The sequence below is a fragment of the Heterodontus francisci genome, chromosome 29 (assembly GCF_036365525.1).
Source record: "Heterodontus francisci isolate sHetFra1 chromosome 29, sHetFra1.hap1, whole genome shotgun sequence".
NCBI classification, from domain to species: domain Eukaryota; kingdom Metazoa; phylum Chordata; class Chondrichthyes; order Heterodontiformes; family Heterodontidae; genus Heterodontus; species Heterodontus francisci.
The window spans coordinates 46158651-46173906 of NC_090399.1; the positions used below are offsets into that span (position 1 = coordinate 46158651).

The 15256-nt window shown below is 44.9% G+C and overlaps 1 protein-coding gene across 1 annotated transcript in view; it reads right to left on the reverse strand.

Annotated features, from left to right (window-relative positions):
* LOC137346264 (major histocompatibility complex class I-related gene protein-like) overlaps positions 1-10451 on the reverse strand; it is a 62399-nt gene extending 51948 nt beyond the window's left edge. Inside the window, exon 1 of the mRNA XM_068009726.1 lies at positions 9952-10451. Within this exon, the coding sequence (XP_067865827.1) occupies positions 9952-10000 (49 nt within the window). The 5' untranslated portion in view covers positions 10001-10451. The remainder of the gene's footprint in view (positions 1-9951) is intronic.
* Positions 10452-15256: the final 4805 nt, after the last annotated feature.

A 15256-nucleotide genomic window follows, 5' to 3' on the forward strand; every position in this document is an offset into this window, starting at 1 on the left:
GAGGTGTAGAGAGATTGGACGTCCATAGTGAAGAGGAGGCAATTGGGACCAGGAAACTGCAAATTGTCAAAATGACGTAGGGCGTCAGAAGAGTCACGGATGTAGATGAGAAGAGACTGGACCAGCAGAGAAAAGATAGAGTTGAGATGGGAAGAAATAAGTTCAGTGGGGCAGGAGCAGGCTGACACAATGGGTCTGCCGGGACAGTCGTTTGTGGATTTTGGGAAGGAGGTAGAAGCGGGCTGTCCAGGGTTGCGGGACTGTGAGGTTGGAAACTGAAGAGGGAAGATCTCCAGAGGAGATGAGGTCAGTGACAGTCTTGTGGACAGTGGCTTGATGTTCAGTGGTGGGGTTATGGTCCAGAGGGAGGTAGGAAGAAGTGTCTGAGAGTTGGCGCTGAGCCTCTGCAAGGTAGAGGTCGGTACGCCATACATCAACAGCACCACCCTTGTCTGCAGGTTTGATGACCATGTCGGGGTTAGACCTGAGAGAAAGGAGTGCCTCAAGTTCAGAGGGGGACAGGTTAGAGTGAGTGAAGGGGGCAGAGAAATTGAGACGACCAATGTCTTGCCGCCAGTTTTCAATGAAAAGATCAAGAGCGGGTAAGAGCCAGGGGGAGGGGTCCAGGTCGAGGGAGAATGCTGGAGGCAGATGAATGGGTCTGCCGATCGGGGGAAGGACTCCTGGTCAAAGAAGTGAGCCCGGAGGCTGAGGCGACGGAAAAAGAGCTCAACGTCATGCTGAGCGTGAAATTCACTTTGCTCAGTACAGACTGTTCAGCGTCATAGAGGGGGAGGTCAGAGTGTATAGTGAATACACGGCAAGGGGGTCAGATCAGAAGGGGTGGGGTCAGAGGGAAGTGAAGGGGAAGAAGGATCTGGAGGGGCATTAGTCCCCATCAGCTGCTGGAGCTTGCGTTCCTTGACACCTGAAAGGAAGAAAAAAAGTTATTTGTTAATGCGTCGGATGAGACGAAAGATGAAATGAAACTGCGGAGTAGAACAGCTTTGAGATAAGATGAGGAGGTGGCTCCACAAATAGCCCCATCCTCAATGATGGGGGAGCCCAGCGCATCAGTGCAAAAGATAAGGCTGAAGCATTTGCAACAATCTTCAGCCAGAAGTGCCGAGTTGATGATCCATGTCAGCCTCCTCCTGAAGTCCCCAGCGTCAAGGGTGCCAGACTTCAGCCAATTCGATTCACTCTGTGTGATATCAAGGAACGACTGAAGGCACTAGATACTGCAAAGGCTATGGGCCCTGATAACATTCTGGCAATAGTCCTGAACATGCCGCGCCCCTAGCCAAGCTGTTCCAGTACAGCTACAACACTGGCATCTCCCCAGCAATGTGGAAAATTGCCCAGGTATGTCCTGTGAAGCAGGACAAGTCCAACTCAGTGAATTACTGCCCTATCAGTCTACTCTTGATCATCAGTAAAGTGATGGAAGGTGTCATCGTCAATGCTATCAAGCGGCACTTGCTTAGCAATAACCTGCTCAGTGACGCTCAGTATGGGTTCCGCCTGGGTCACTCAGCTCCTGACCTCATTACAGCCTTGGTTCAAACAAGGACAAAAGAGCTGAACTCAAGAGGTGAGGTGAGAGTTACTGTCCTTCACATCAAGGCAGCATTTGACTGAGTATGGCATCAAGGAGCCCTAGTAAAACTGAAGTAATGGGAATCAGGGGAAAACTCTCTGCTGGGTGGAGTCATACCTAGCACAAAGGAAGATGGTTGTGGTTGTTGGAGGTCAATCATTTCAATTCCAGGACATCGCTGCAGGAGTTCCTCAGGGTAGTGTCCTAGGCCCAACCATCTTCAGCTGCTTCATCAATGACCTTCCTTCAATCATAAGGTCAGAAGTGGGGATGTTCGCTGATGATTGCACAATGTTCAGCACCATTCGTGACTCCTCAGATACTGAAGCAGTCCGTGTAGAAATGTGGCAAGACATGGTCAATATCCAGACTTGGGCTGATAAGTGGCAAGTAACATTCGTGCCACACAAGTACCAGACAATGACCATCTCCAACAAAAGAGAGTCTAACCATCTCCCCATGACATTCAATGGCATTAGGATCGCTGAAGCCCCCATTATCAACATCCTAGGGGCTACCATTGACCAGAAACTGAACTGGAGTAGCCATACCGTGGCTACAAGAGCAGGTCAGAGGCTAGGAATCCTGTGGTGAGTAACTCACCTCCTGACTCCCCAAAGCCTGTCCACCATCTACAAGGCACAAGTCAGGAGTGCGATGGAATACTCTCCATTTGCCTGGATGGGTGCAGCTCCAACAACACTCAAGAAGCTCAACACCATCCAGGACAAAGCAGCCCGCTTGATTGGCACTCCATCTACAAACATTCAGTCCCTCCACCACTGACGCACAGTGGCAGCAGTGTGTACCATCTACAAGATGCACTGCAGCAATGCACCAAGGCTCCTTAGACAGCAGCACCTTCCAAACCCACAACCTCTACCAACTAGAAGGACAAGGACAGCAAATGCATGGGACCACCACCACCTGTATGTTCTCCTCCAAGTCACACACCATCCTGACTTGGAACTATATCACCGTTCCTTCACTGATGCTGGGTCAAAATCCTGGAACTCCCTTCCTAACAGCACTGTGGGTGTCTCTTCCTCCCATGGACTGCAGTGGTTCGAGAAGGCAGCTCACCACCACCTTCTCAAGGGCAATTAGGGATGGGCAATAAATGCTGGCCTGACCAGTGATGCCCATATCCCATGAATGAATAAAAAGAAAAAGACCTTACAGGACGCACCAGTGATCCAAAGACACTTATACGAGAATATACGAAGAGAATAATAGTCATGTTGTTAAACGATCTTCGAGCAGAAATATAAGCAAGTTATAGAGTTCAGTCAAGATAAGATAGGCCAGAAAAAGTTAAAAATAGAGAAGGCAAAAAACTTTCAATCTTACAGCATTCAGCATATCCAACAGACCACTACTCAGAAAGATAAAGAGGTTGAGCAACTGAATTTGGAATCCTCCTGGTTGTATAAAAAATCCTGGGGTTAGAAACCTCTTACAAGAGATGTTAAAAAGTTTGGAAATAATTGGAGTTTAATCTAAAATGCTGTCTTCCCTGATGGTGATGTTTTCCTTTGAAGTTGATAATGTTACTAATTATTTTTGTTGTTTTCAATCCCTAAGGATACCAAAAAGAATTGGCAAAAAAAAAACAGTTTGAGATGGAGTTTGGTTCTTTCTTGATCAGGAAAGTTTTATTTTCTAAAAAGGTTACATAAAGTGACGTATCTGAGAATGCTTTGCTCCACCCTTTTGGAGACAAGCAAAGAAATTAACCCCACTGCAGATATTAAACATAGAAACATAGAAAATAGGAGCAGGAGTAGGCCTTTCGGCCCTTCGAGCCTGCTCCGCCCTTCATTATGATCATGGCTGATCATCCAACTCAGTAACTGTTCCCGCTTTCCCCCCATATCCTTTGATCCCTTTTGCCCCAAGAGCTCTATCTAAATCCTTCTTGAAAACATACAATGTTTTGGCCTCAACTGCTTTCTGTGGTCGCGAATTCCACAGGCTCACCACTCTCTGGGTGGAGTAATTTCTCCTCATCTCAGTCCTGAAAGGTTTACCCCGTATCCTTAGACTATGACCCCTGGTTCTGGACTCCCCCACCATCGGGAACATCCTTCCTGCAGCTACCCTGTCAAATCCTGTTAGAATCTTATAGGATTCTATGAGATCCCCCCTCATTCTTCTGAACTCTAGTGAATATAATCCTAACAGACTCAATCTCTCCTCATACTTCAGTCCCGCCATCCCAGGAATCAGTCTGGTAAACCTTCGCTGCACTCCCTCTATAGCAAGAACATCCTTCCTCAGCTAAGGAGACCAAAACTGCACACAATATTCCAGGTGTGGCCTCACCAAAGTCCTGTACAATTGCAGCAAGACATCCCTGCTCCTGTACTCGAATCCTCTCGCTATGAAGGCCAACATACCATTTGCCCTTTTTAACATCTGTTGCACCTGCATGCTTACCTTCAGTGACTGGTGTACGAGAACACCCAAGTCTCACTGCATATTCCCCTCTCTCAATTTATAGCTGTTCAGATAATAATCTGCCTTCCTGTTTTTGCTACCAAAGTGGATAACCTCACATTTATCCACATTATATTACATCTGCCATACATTTGCCCACTCACTCAACTTGTCCAAATCACCCTGCAGCCTCTCTGCATCCTCCTCACAACTCACCCTCCCACCCAGTTTTGTGTCATCTGCAAATTTGGAGATATTACATTTAGTTCCCTCATGTAAATCATTCATATATATTGTGAATTTAATTCAACACACGATTTTTGCATTGCTGAGAGTAAAATTTATATATTGGACGTTATTACATTTTAGATTTCTAAATTGACAGATAAAATTGGACAAATTAACCCATTGGGCTTTGGGACAAATCCACAACAGATTCTTTGTGCGTTTTTTTTAACAGGTGACAATGGTTTCCAGGGCCACATGAGAAGTGATGACACAGCAAGAGATCGAGCAGCTTTATGAATTTAGGAACTTAGTTGCAGCCATCAAATGTCACAGCATGGTCACAATTTGGTCGAACAGTTTTGACTTTTCAAAATTCTTTTCATTTATTATCTTCCGAGATAAAGTGCTTGAGAAGGAGAGACAGTTGCAAGCATTTCTGTCTTTAATGTAAAACACCATGCAATACCACCAAGACTGGGTGCAAGAAATTGGAATTGATAATCAAAATTAAATCAATATAATTGGTTATTTCAAGCAAAAGAGGAATTCACCCAAAATGTAAGGGGATAATCAAAAGTTCAGAGAACTAAAAACAGTCTCGGTGGTTTCTATGAATATGGAGAAGTAAGGTTTTTTGGGGGAAAGATAAATGGAACATTTACAAAATGTCACCCCAGCACCACTGTTATTTGAATTTGGAATAATTTGTGATGTTGAAAATCCAATGTAATTTCGCAAGTTACTTTTAAGAAATTAAAATGTCATCTAAGATAGAGAAAAAAAAACAAATTATGGTAATGCCTGGAATCAAGAAATGTTTGATTTCTGTTTTAAAGATATTATGAATATTGGACTGTTAAGTTTCTCCAGGGCTCAAAATGAAAAAGAATTATAATTAATGGGAATTGGCAATTAGATCTGGCTGATGCAAGAGCTAATAAAGGAATTTTGGGAACAAACAATGGTGAAATTAGAATTCAAACGGTTAAATTAATATAGTGTAAAATTTCAAAGAAGTCCAGAATTTCTAGTGAAAGTCAGGAAAGTGTAGATAAGATTTGTAAATTGATAGCTTTTTCTCTTGGAGGTATTTGTATCCTTACCTATGATTTGTGATTTTTTTTAAAAAAAGGGTGCTACATTTGATCGTCTGGCCACTACGCGAGTCATTGGGAACATGCAGGGGGAGGTAAGCAAAGATCTCACACAACCACCCCTCCCTTGATCTTTTGTTAAGATTACCTGAGAGTCGAGAATGTTGCATGATATTGGGATACCGGTATAAGTGTGCAGATGTGATTTGTTACATGTAAAGCAACTAACATGCAAAATGCATGGTGAGATGCACTGAAGAACGGGTCTCAAACACAGTCACCTACTTGACAAACAGCATGGCATGAAATGGTGAATGTGGCCAGTAGAATGCGACAACATTGTAAATTATCAAGGCATTGATACATACTCCATAGAGAAAATGACTTTACAATAATAATTACACATTGGTAATGATCAGGGGAGTAAAATTAAAGTTCAGAGAGACAGTTGAAGGGATAAGAAAATAATACTTAGCAAAAACTATCCACAAGATCGATAGAGGTAAAGAGGGAGCTGGAGAATCTTTTAAGTCCATGCGCGATGTAAGTATTGTGTTATTGTAATGAATGTAATATGACGCTTTTGTGACCAGTGTGATTGGGCCATGGATCCATGGATGTTGCCATCAAGATTAGATGGGTTAGAATCAAAGAAGGAGAATTGTTGGGTATCAGTACAATGGCCAGCACTGCAGTCTGGAATAGAAAGGACAACCACCGCACAGAAACACGTAGTAAAAATGATGTAGAACAATGACCATAGAATGCAGAAAATACAACAGCTAGGTGACCACCAAAGGTGGGAGACTGTATATAATGTAGGTCAACACCCACGGCTCTGGACTCGGTCCATGTTTGATACAAACCCAAATCATAACAGATATCTTTGCAGCATCCTTAAACACGGGTGAGGTCCCGGAGGACTGGGGAATTGCTAATGTTGTCCCCTTGTTTAAGAAGGGTAGCAGGGAAAATCCAGGTAATTATAGACCGGTGAGCCTGACGTCAGTGGTAGGGAAGCTGCTGGAGAAGATACTGAGGGATAGGATCTATTCCCATTTGGAAGAAAATGGGCTTATCAGTGATAGGCAACATGGTTTTGTGCAGGGAAGGTCATGTCTTACCAACTTAATAGAATTCTTTGAGGAAATGACAAAGTTGATTGATGAGGGAAGGGCTGCAGATGTCATATACATGGACTTCAGTAAGGCGTTTGATAAGGTTCCCCATGGTAGGCTGATGGAGAAAGTGAAGTCGCATGGGGTCCAAGGTGTACTAGCTAGATGGATAAAGAACTGGCTGGGCAACAGGAGACAGAGAGTAGCATTGGAAGGGAGTTTCTCAACATGGAGACGTGTGACCAGTGGTGTTCCACAGGGATCCGTGCTGGGACCACTGTTGTTTGTGATATACATAAATGATTTGGAGGAAAGTATAGGTGGTCTGATTAGCAAGTTTGCAGACGACACTCTGATTGGTGGAGTAGCAGATAGTGAAGGGGACTGTCAGAGAATACAGCAAAATATGGATAGATTGGAGAGTTGGGCAGAGAAATGGCAGATGGCGTTCAATCAGGGCAAATGCTAGGTGATGCGTTTTGGAAGATCCAATTCAAGAGTGAACTATACAGTAAATGGAAAAGTCCTGGGGAAAATTGATGTCCAGAGAGATTTGGGTGTTCAGGTCCATTGTTCCCTGAAGGTGGCAACGCAGGTCAATAGAGTGGTCAAGAAGGCATACGGTATGCTTTCCTTCATCGGACGGGGTATTGAGTACAAGGGTTGGCAGGTCATGTTACAGTTGTATAAGACTTTGGTTCGGCCACATTTGGAATACTGCGTGCAGTTCTGGTCGCCACATTACCAAAAGGATATAGGTGCTTTGGAGAAGGTGCACAGGAGGTTCACCAGGATGTTGCCTGGTATGGAGGGCACTAGCTATGAAGAGAGGTTGAGTAGATTAGGATTATTTTCATTAGAAAGACGGAGGTTGAGGGGGGACCTGATTGAGGTCTACAAAATCATGAGAGGTATGGACAGGGTGGATAGCAAGAAGCTTTTTCCCAGAGTGGGGGATTCAATTACTAGGGGTCACGAGTTCAAAGTGAGAGGGGAAAAATTTAGGGGGAATATGCGTGGAAAGTTCTTTACGCAGAGAGTGGTGGGTGCCTGAAACGCGTTGCCAACGGAGGTGGTAGACGTGGGCACGATAGCGTCTTTTAAGATGTATCTAGACAGATATATGAATGGGCAGGAAGCAAAGAGATACAGACCCTTAGAAAATAGGCGACATGTTTAGATAGAGGATCTGGATCGGCGCAGGCTTGGAGGGCCGACGGGCCTGTTCCTGTGCTGTAATTTTCTTTGTTCTTTGTTCTACTGGTACGACTCTTAATGTTTTGCTATTTGCTACTTGTGCAACAAGTGCGTTATAAGGCACGAAATTTAGAGCTCGCAACTTTTCTCGAAAATAGTAAATTAATTAATGAGGGGTCGATAAGGATATTTCCCCCTCATCTGGGGGAATTTTATGATTATTAGGTTAGTAAAAGCTACTAACCAGAGTGCTTATTGTTAAGATCTAGCTATTCTAAACAAACAACTAACTTGCTATCATAAACTCACATTAAGCTTTATTATAATCCTTCTTTGCAGTATGGTAAAGTGGAAAAACGTAGGAAATAGGGCACAGTACGGACAAGATGTCAAGGCAGAGGGATTCTGGGACATTATGCCAAGTTTTAAAATGCTTACTTGCAGTACAAGGGTGAGACCTTGAGAACAGACAATGAAAACAGCTTCCGTGTAGATTTGCCTTGTAATGAGATAAGGAACCTCAAAATGTAAAAACATTTAGATAAAGTAGTTAACCCAAAGGGGTACTACTTGCATAAATCTGAAAGGTTAACAACCATTAGAAAATGATCCTTGGCTGGTTAAGAAAGGCATCTTTTAATACAAGACTAATCAATGATTGGGAGAGGGGAGGGTTAACTGGAAAGCTGTCAGGATAAAAGAAGTCCTGTCTTTGATACTGTATGGTGGAGAATTTTCGAAAAACAAGTGACAAGATAGAGAGAGAGAGACCGACAAGGAAAACTTGAAGACCAAAAGCTGCAAGAGAAGGAGTCGTGCACTCTGCCGTCCAGTCTCTAATATGGACAGTATCTGCGTTAGACTTAATTATTGCCTGAGTCTGTGACTATGGTTATCTGAAAACTTAACAAATCTGTCTTTACCTTTATCTCAATCAAGTTGATTCACAACAAACTTTGTGCTGCCAAGTCTGTTCCCACCCTATCTTATCAAATCTTACATTCCCTTGCCTGAAAAAGGATATACTTGCCATGGAGGGAGTGCAGTGGAGGTTCACCAGACTGATGGTGGGACTGTCCTATGAGGAGAGATTGAGGAGACTGGGCCTGTATTCTCTGGATTTTAGAAGAATGAAAGGTGATCACAGAGAAACTTACAAAATTCTTAAAGGGATAGATAGGGAAGATGCAGAAAGGATGTTTCCTCTGGCTGTGGGGTCTAGAGCCAGGGGACACAATCTCAGAATAAAGGGCATGCCATTTAGGACTGAAATGAGGAGGAATTTCTTCACTCAGAGGGTGGTGAATCTTTGGCATTCACTGCCCCAGAGGGTGGTGGAAGCTCAGTCACTGAGTAAGTTCAAGACAGAGAGCGATAGATCCCTAGTTGCTAATGATATCTAGGGATATGGGGATAGTGCGGGAATATGGCATTGAGGTAGACGATCAGCCATGATCTAGAATGGCGGAGCAGGCTCGAAGGGCTGAATGGCCTACTCCTGCTCCTATGTCAGAGACTTGGAAGGAGATGGGGTAGTATGTAAAAATAAAAAAAAAGTGAATGTATAAATATATATGGATAAAGACTTGGGGGAGATATAGTATAAGGGTCTGAAAGGGTTAACGTTTGAAACAGTGTAAAGAATAACTCCCAACATGATGATGTAAGCGATCACATGTGAGGGAGAGGCAATGTGGTTTCAGAGGAAACCTGCAGACGTGTGTGGAGCTGGTCATAGTTAGAATGTAATAATAGAGTTCATGTTCAAAGTACTGAAGACTGAGTAATCTCTCTTAACTAGACTAACCAAGTATACGAAGCTGGCAGCAGATGAACCAAATATACAACAGAAATCTGGAACTCTCTCCCTCAAAAGGCTGTGGATGTTGGGAGTCACTTAGAGCTCTCAAAACTGACAGCAATAGATTTTTGTTAGGTGAGGGTATCAGGGCAAAGAGAGCAAAGATGGAAAGTGGAGTTGTGGGACAGATCAGCCATGCTCTTCTTGAGAGACAGAATATGCAGAAAGGACTGAATGGCCTCCTCCTGTTACTGTGTTACTATGTTCTCCACTCTCCAGCCCCATGCCCCTGTGCCTCTGAACCCAAGCTGTTCTCCCCAGTCTGCCCAAACCATGGTCTCTCTCTCTTTCTCTGTCACCAGCCCCAGTATCCAGCCTGGCACTGAAACCCTCTCAGACCCCACTACACACTGACCAAGGGTTTATGCCCCATTACCCAGATTGGCACTGCCCGTCACAGACCCCAGTACTCACCAGCCGAGACCCCTCCACATAGAAGGACCAGCACAATCAGACCAATCATTGTTGTTTCCCTCAACAGCCTGGAAGGAGAGGTCTGTGGAAAATCCTTTTCATGGAAGCTTCAATTCTCAGTCAGCAAACTGTGTCCTGTGTCTCTCAGTCTGTGAGCTGTGTCCTGTACTGATACTGTGTCTCTCAGTCTGTGAGCTGTGTCGTGTACTGATGCTGTGTCTCTGAGTCTGTGAGCTGTGTCCTGTACTGATACTGTGTCTCTGAGTCTGTGAGCTGTGTCCTGTACTGATACTGTGTCTCTCAGTCTGTGAGCTGTGTCCTGTACTGATACTGTGTCTCTGAGTCTGTGAGCTGTGTCCTGTACTGATACTGTGTCTCTCAGTCTGTGAGCTGTGTCCTGTACTGATACTGTGTCTCTCAGTCTGTGAGCTGTGTCCTGTACTGATACTGTGTCTCTCAGTCTGTGAGTTGTGTCCTGTACTGATACTGCGCCTCTGAGTCTGTGAGCGGATTTGGCAACGAAAGCAAACTTGACTAACGTCGTGAACTATCCAATCAGATAAATACTCATAGTTACATCACAAGTTGCCAGGGAGGATCAAAGTTTGACGCAGAAAGTGGCAGAGAGAAGAAGCCATTCAGCCCCTCTGTCAGCTACACCATTCAATTAGATCATTGCTGATCTGCACCTTAATTCCATTTTCCCATACTCCCGTCACCGAATAAAAATCTATCGCTCTTAGTTTTAAAAACTTCAATCACCCCAGCATTCATTGAGGAATAGATTTTCAGATGTCGACTGCACTTTGTGCAAAAAATGCTTCCCGATTTCCCTCCCAAACAGCCAAGCTCTGATTTTAAGACTCCCAGCCCCTTCTCATTCTTGATTCTCCCACCAGAGGGAATAATTTTCCTGCATCTAAACCATTTTAACATTATAAACATTTCGACCAGACCAAACTTCAACACGCTGGGGAATACAAGATACGTTTATGCATCTCCCTTTAAGCCATTGTACCCCTCTGGTGAAACTGCCCTGCACCCACTCCAGGTCCACTAAGTCTTCCCTGAGATGCTGTGCAAATATTGAACTGAATCAGACAGATTCTGACCAAGGCTCAGTACTACTGGGTCATCACTTTTTATTCCAGCACCCTCGAGATAATGGCCAACATACTATTAGACAGATGGTGAAATGGGCAGACACATGACAGATAAAATATAATGCGGAGAAATGTGAACTGTTGCATTTCAGATGAAAGAATGAGGAAAGACAATGCAGTATTCCCTCAGTACTGACCCGCCGACAGTGCAGCACTCCCTCAGTACTGACCCTCCGACAGTGCAGCACTCCCTCAGTACTGACACTCCAACAGTGCAGCACTCCCTCAGTACTGACCCTCTGACAGTGCAGCACTCCCTCAGTACTGACCCTCCAACAGTGCAGCACTCCCTCAGTACTGACCCTCTGACAGTGCAGCACTCCCTCAGTACTGACCCTCCGACAGTGCAGCACTCCCTCAGTACTGACCCTCTGACAGTGCAGTACTCCCTCAGTATTGACCCTCTGACAGTGCAGTACTCTCTCAGTACTGACCCTCTGACAGTGCAGTACTCTCTCAGTACTGACCCTCTGACAGTGCAGCACTCTCTCAGTACTGACCCTCTGACAGTGCAGTACTCTCTCAGTACTGACCCTCTGACAGTGCAGTACTCTCTCAGTACTGACCCTCTGACAGTGCAGCACTCCCTCAGTACTGACTCTCCGACAGTGCAGTACTCCCTCAGTGCTGACCCTCCGACAGTGCAGCACTCTCTCAGTACCGACCCTCCGACAGTGCAGTACTCCCTCAGTGCTGACCCTCCGACAGTGCAGCACTCTCTCAGTACTGACCCTCTGACAGTGCAGTACTCTCTCAGTACTGACCCTCTGACAGTGCAGCACTCTCTCAGTACTGACCCTCTGACAGTGCAGTACTCTCTCAGTACTGACCCTCCGACAGTGCAGTACTCCCTCAGTGCTGACCCTCCGACAGTGCAGCACTTTCTCCGTACTGACCCTCCGACAGTGCAGTACTCCCTCAGTGCTGACCCTCTGACAGTGCAGCACTCCCTCAGTACTGACCCTCTGACAGTGCAGTACTCTCTCAGTACTGACCCTCTGACAGTGCAGTACTCTCTCAGTACTGACCGTCTGAGAGTGCAGCACTCTCTCAGTACTGACCCTCTGACAGTGCAGTACTCTCTCAGTGTTGGTCCTCCGACAGTGCAGCACTCTCTCAGTACTGACCCTCTGACAGTGCAGTACTCTCTCAGTGTTGGCCCTCCGACAGTGCAGCACTCCCTCAGTACTGACCCTCTGACAGTGCAGTACTCTCAGTACTGACCCTCTGACAGTGTACACTCCCTCAATACTGACCCTCTGACTCACCTCCTGTCTCCACAATTCTTGCCCACCATCTACAAGGCACAATTCTGATGGAATTCTCTCTGTTATATCTTGGGTGGCTGTAATAAAGAAGTCAAATTCCAACCATGGCCAGTTGAAGTGATGTTTATTCTGTCATTGAGCTATTTTATTCTGCACATGCTCAGACACCACATTGCATCAATATCATACACAAATATATCACACCCTCCACTTGCCTGGATGGGTGCAGCTCGACATCATCCAGGACAAAGCAGCCCATCTGATCAGCTTGATTGCACAACCTTAAACATTCGCACCCTCCACCACCGACGCACAGTGGCATCGACAAGATGCACTGCAGGAATGCACAAAGGCTCCTTCAACAGTACGTTGCAAACCCATGACCTCTACCACCTCGAAGGACAAGGGCAGCAGATTCATGGCAACACTACCACCTGCAAGTTTCCCTCCGATTCACACCATCCTGACTTGGAACTATATCACATTTCTTTCAATGTCACTGCTTCAAAATCCTGGAAAATCCTCCCTAATAGCAGAGTAGGTGTACCAATATCACATGATCGACTACCATTCAAGAAGGCAGCTCACCACCACTTTCTCAAGAGCATTTAAGGATGAGCAATAAATGCAGACCTTACCAGCAATGCTCACATTCCATGAACGAATTCAAAAGAAAATAATTCTGGCCTCTTGAACATCCCTGATTTTAATCGCTCCACCATTGTCCATGTGACTTTAACTGCCTGCTCCCTAAACCCTGAAATTCCTCGCAAATCTCTCGAACTGTCAACCTTCTCTCTTCCTTTAGAACACAAAACATACTTCATTGACCAAGCTTTTGGTCATCTTTCCTAATATCTCCTTACGTGCTCGGTGTCAAATTCTGTTTGAGAAACGCTCCTGTGAAGCACCTTGGGATGTTTTACTCTCTGAAAGGCGCTATATAAATGCACGTTATTTGTTGAAATGTGTGTCTTTGCCCAGTGCTGAGAGATAAACCTACAATAGCTTCTATTTCACGCATGACAAATCTCACAAATTTATTGCGGGCGGTGATTTTGAAGTGAAATTCTGCCCCTCGGGCTATCTCACCAGAGGGCTCGGAAACCTCAGCATTTAGAAGGCAGATTTGAAACCTGCCATTGGCTACGTCCTGCTGCTCCTTCCGATTGCATGGACCAATGGCAGGGGTTGGATCGCCCGTGCTGCAAGCTCATTCATAAAGATCCAGCCATGTGTTGCAGTTTCAGACTCTGACTTGTCTGCACTGATACATGTGGGGACTTGCAGTAATCTCTCTCTTCAAGGCCTCAGGATTAACATAGGAATATAGGAACATATTGGAACTGCTGGTTTCAGTGCAAATGGAATCCATGTGATGTTCAATTATATTCAGTACTTCCTGTCAGCTGTTGAGAACAGCAGATTATTTTCACATTGAGGAGAGAGAGAGTTAGGGAGGGAGGGGTTTATAAAAAAACTGGCAGCCATCTCAGCACAGAAACTGTGTCAATGACCAATCATTGCCTTGTAACAATTAACCACATGATAATGGTTTTGTAAGACTTTCCGACCACATCAGAGAAAGTATCCACAAACCAATCAACTTCCGGACAGAGTGTGAAAAGGGACAATACACCAGAGCACAGAAACAACACTGCCCTGTCAGCAATCGGTGGTCTGGGACTCAATCATGTTTCACTTCCTTGGAGAACATTTCAAGTCCGGATTTGATTCGTGTGAATTGGAACAGTCACTATGACTCGAGGAAACAGAGCAGGTGTGAGTGCCAGTGAACAGTGAGCAGCTGGAAATGCATCAATCACAAATGGTGGGGCTGTTAAACGTACAGTAACCACAGCGACCACAATATCAAGCAAATTAACAAAAGCAGCAACAGATCAACAGACATCTAGAACCTGCTTCATCTGCTTCATGGCCCAGCACTAAATAGGCTTCTCCTGCTGTGAGCTCCGTGTTTCTAAGGTTCACGTCTAAGAACGATCATTTGGAAAAGGTCCATTCTGCCGATACTGAGGGCATAAATTAACCAGATGTTTCAATATTCAGAAATTTGAAAGGCTCCCTTTCCAGATCAAGTATGTGTTCAGTGTCTGGCACTGAGAATGAATAATACCTCCTAGAAAATCAATATTAAGCAGGAATCAGATGAGTGTAACACGGACTACACACCAATTCTGTAAATTTAATCATGTCTTCCTGTATTTTGTCACAATCTTCCTTATTATTTACTATACCCCAGCCACCTTACCCTTCCCTCAATTTGATGTCTTGTGTAAATGTTGAAATTGTGCTGCCGATTCTCTTGTCCAAATCATTTATTTGAATGGTGAACAACAGTGCTCTTATCACCGATCCCTGTGGAACACCACATCCCAAGTTTCACCAGTCTGAGTGCTTACCCTTAATCCCTAATCCGAGCTGCTATCTCCATAAATCCAGTCCAAAAGCGGCAGTTGCAGCAGAAGCACTGCACAGGAAAATCAACAACAATGATATCAAGGACTCGGCGAAGAAAGACCGACTCAGCGTCTACCGACAAACCTGGCGAAGCTCAATGAACAGGAACCACAGTATGTCCACAATGCCTGGTCTGCCCTCAAAGCTACCATAATCAGCACTTGTGAAGATAATCTTGGTTTCTCGACCAGGAAACATCAAGACTAGTTTGACGAGAACAACCAAGAGATCCAGGAGCTACTAAATCGCAAGTGCAAGGTGTTCCTAAACTGGAAGCATCACCAAAATTTGAGGGAAAAAAAGCAGGTATTCAAACAATTGAAGGCCAAGGTCCAACAAAAAACCCGTGACTAAAGAACTGGCTGAAAGAGCACAGCAAGTGCAGCAACTCAC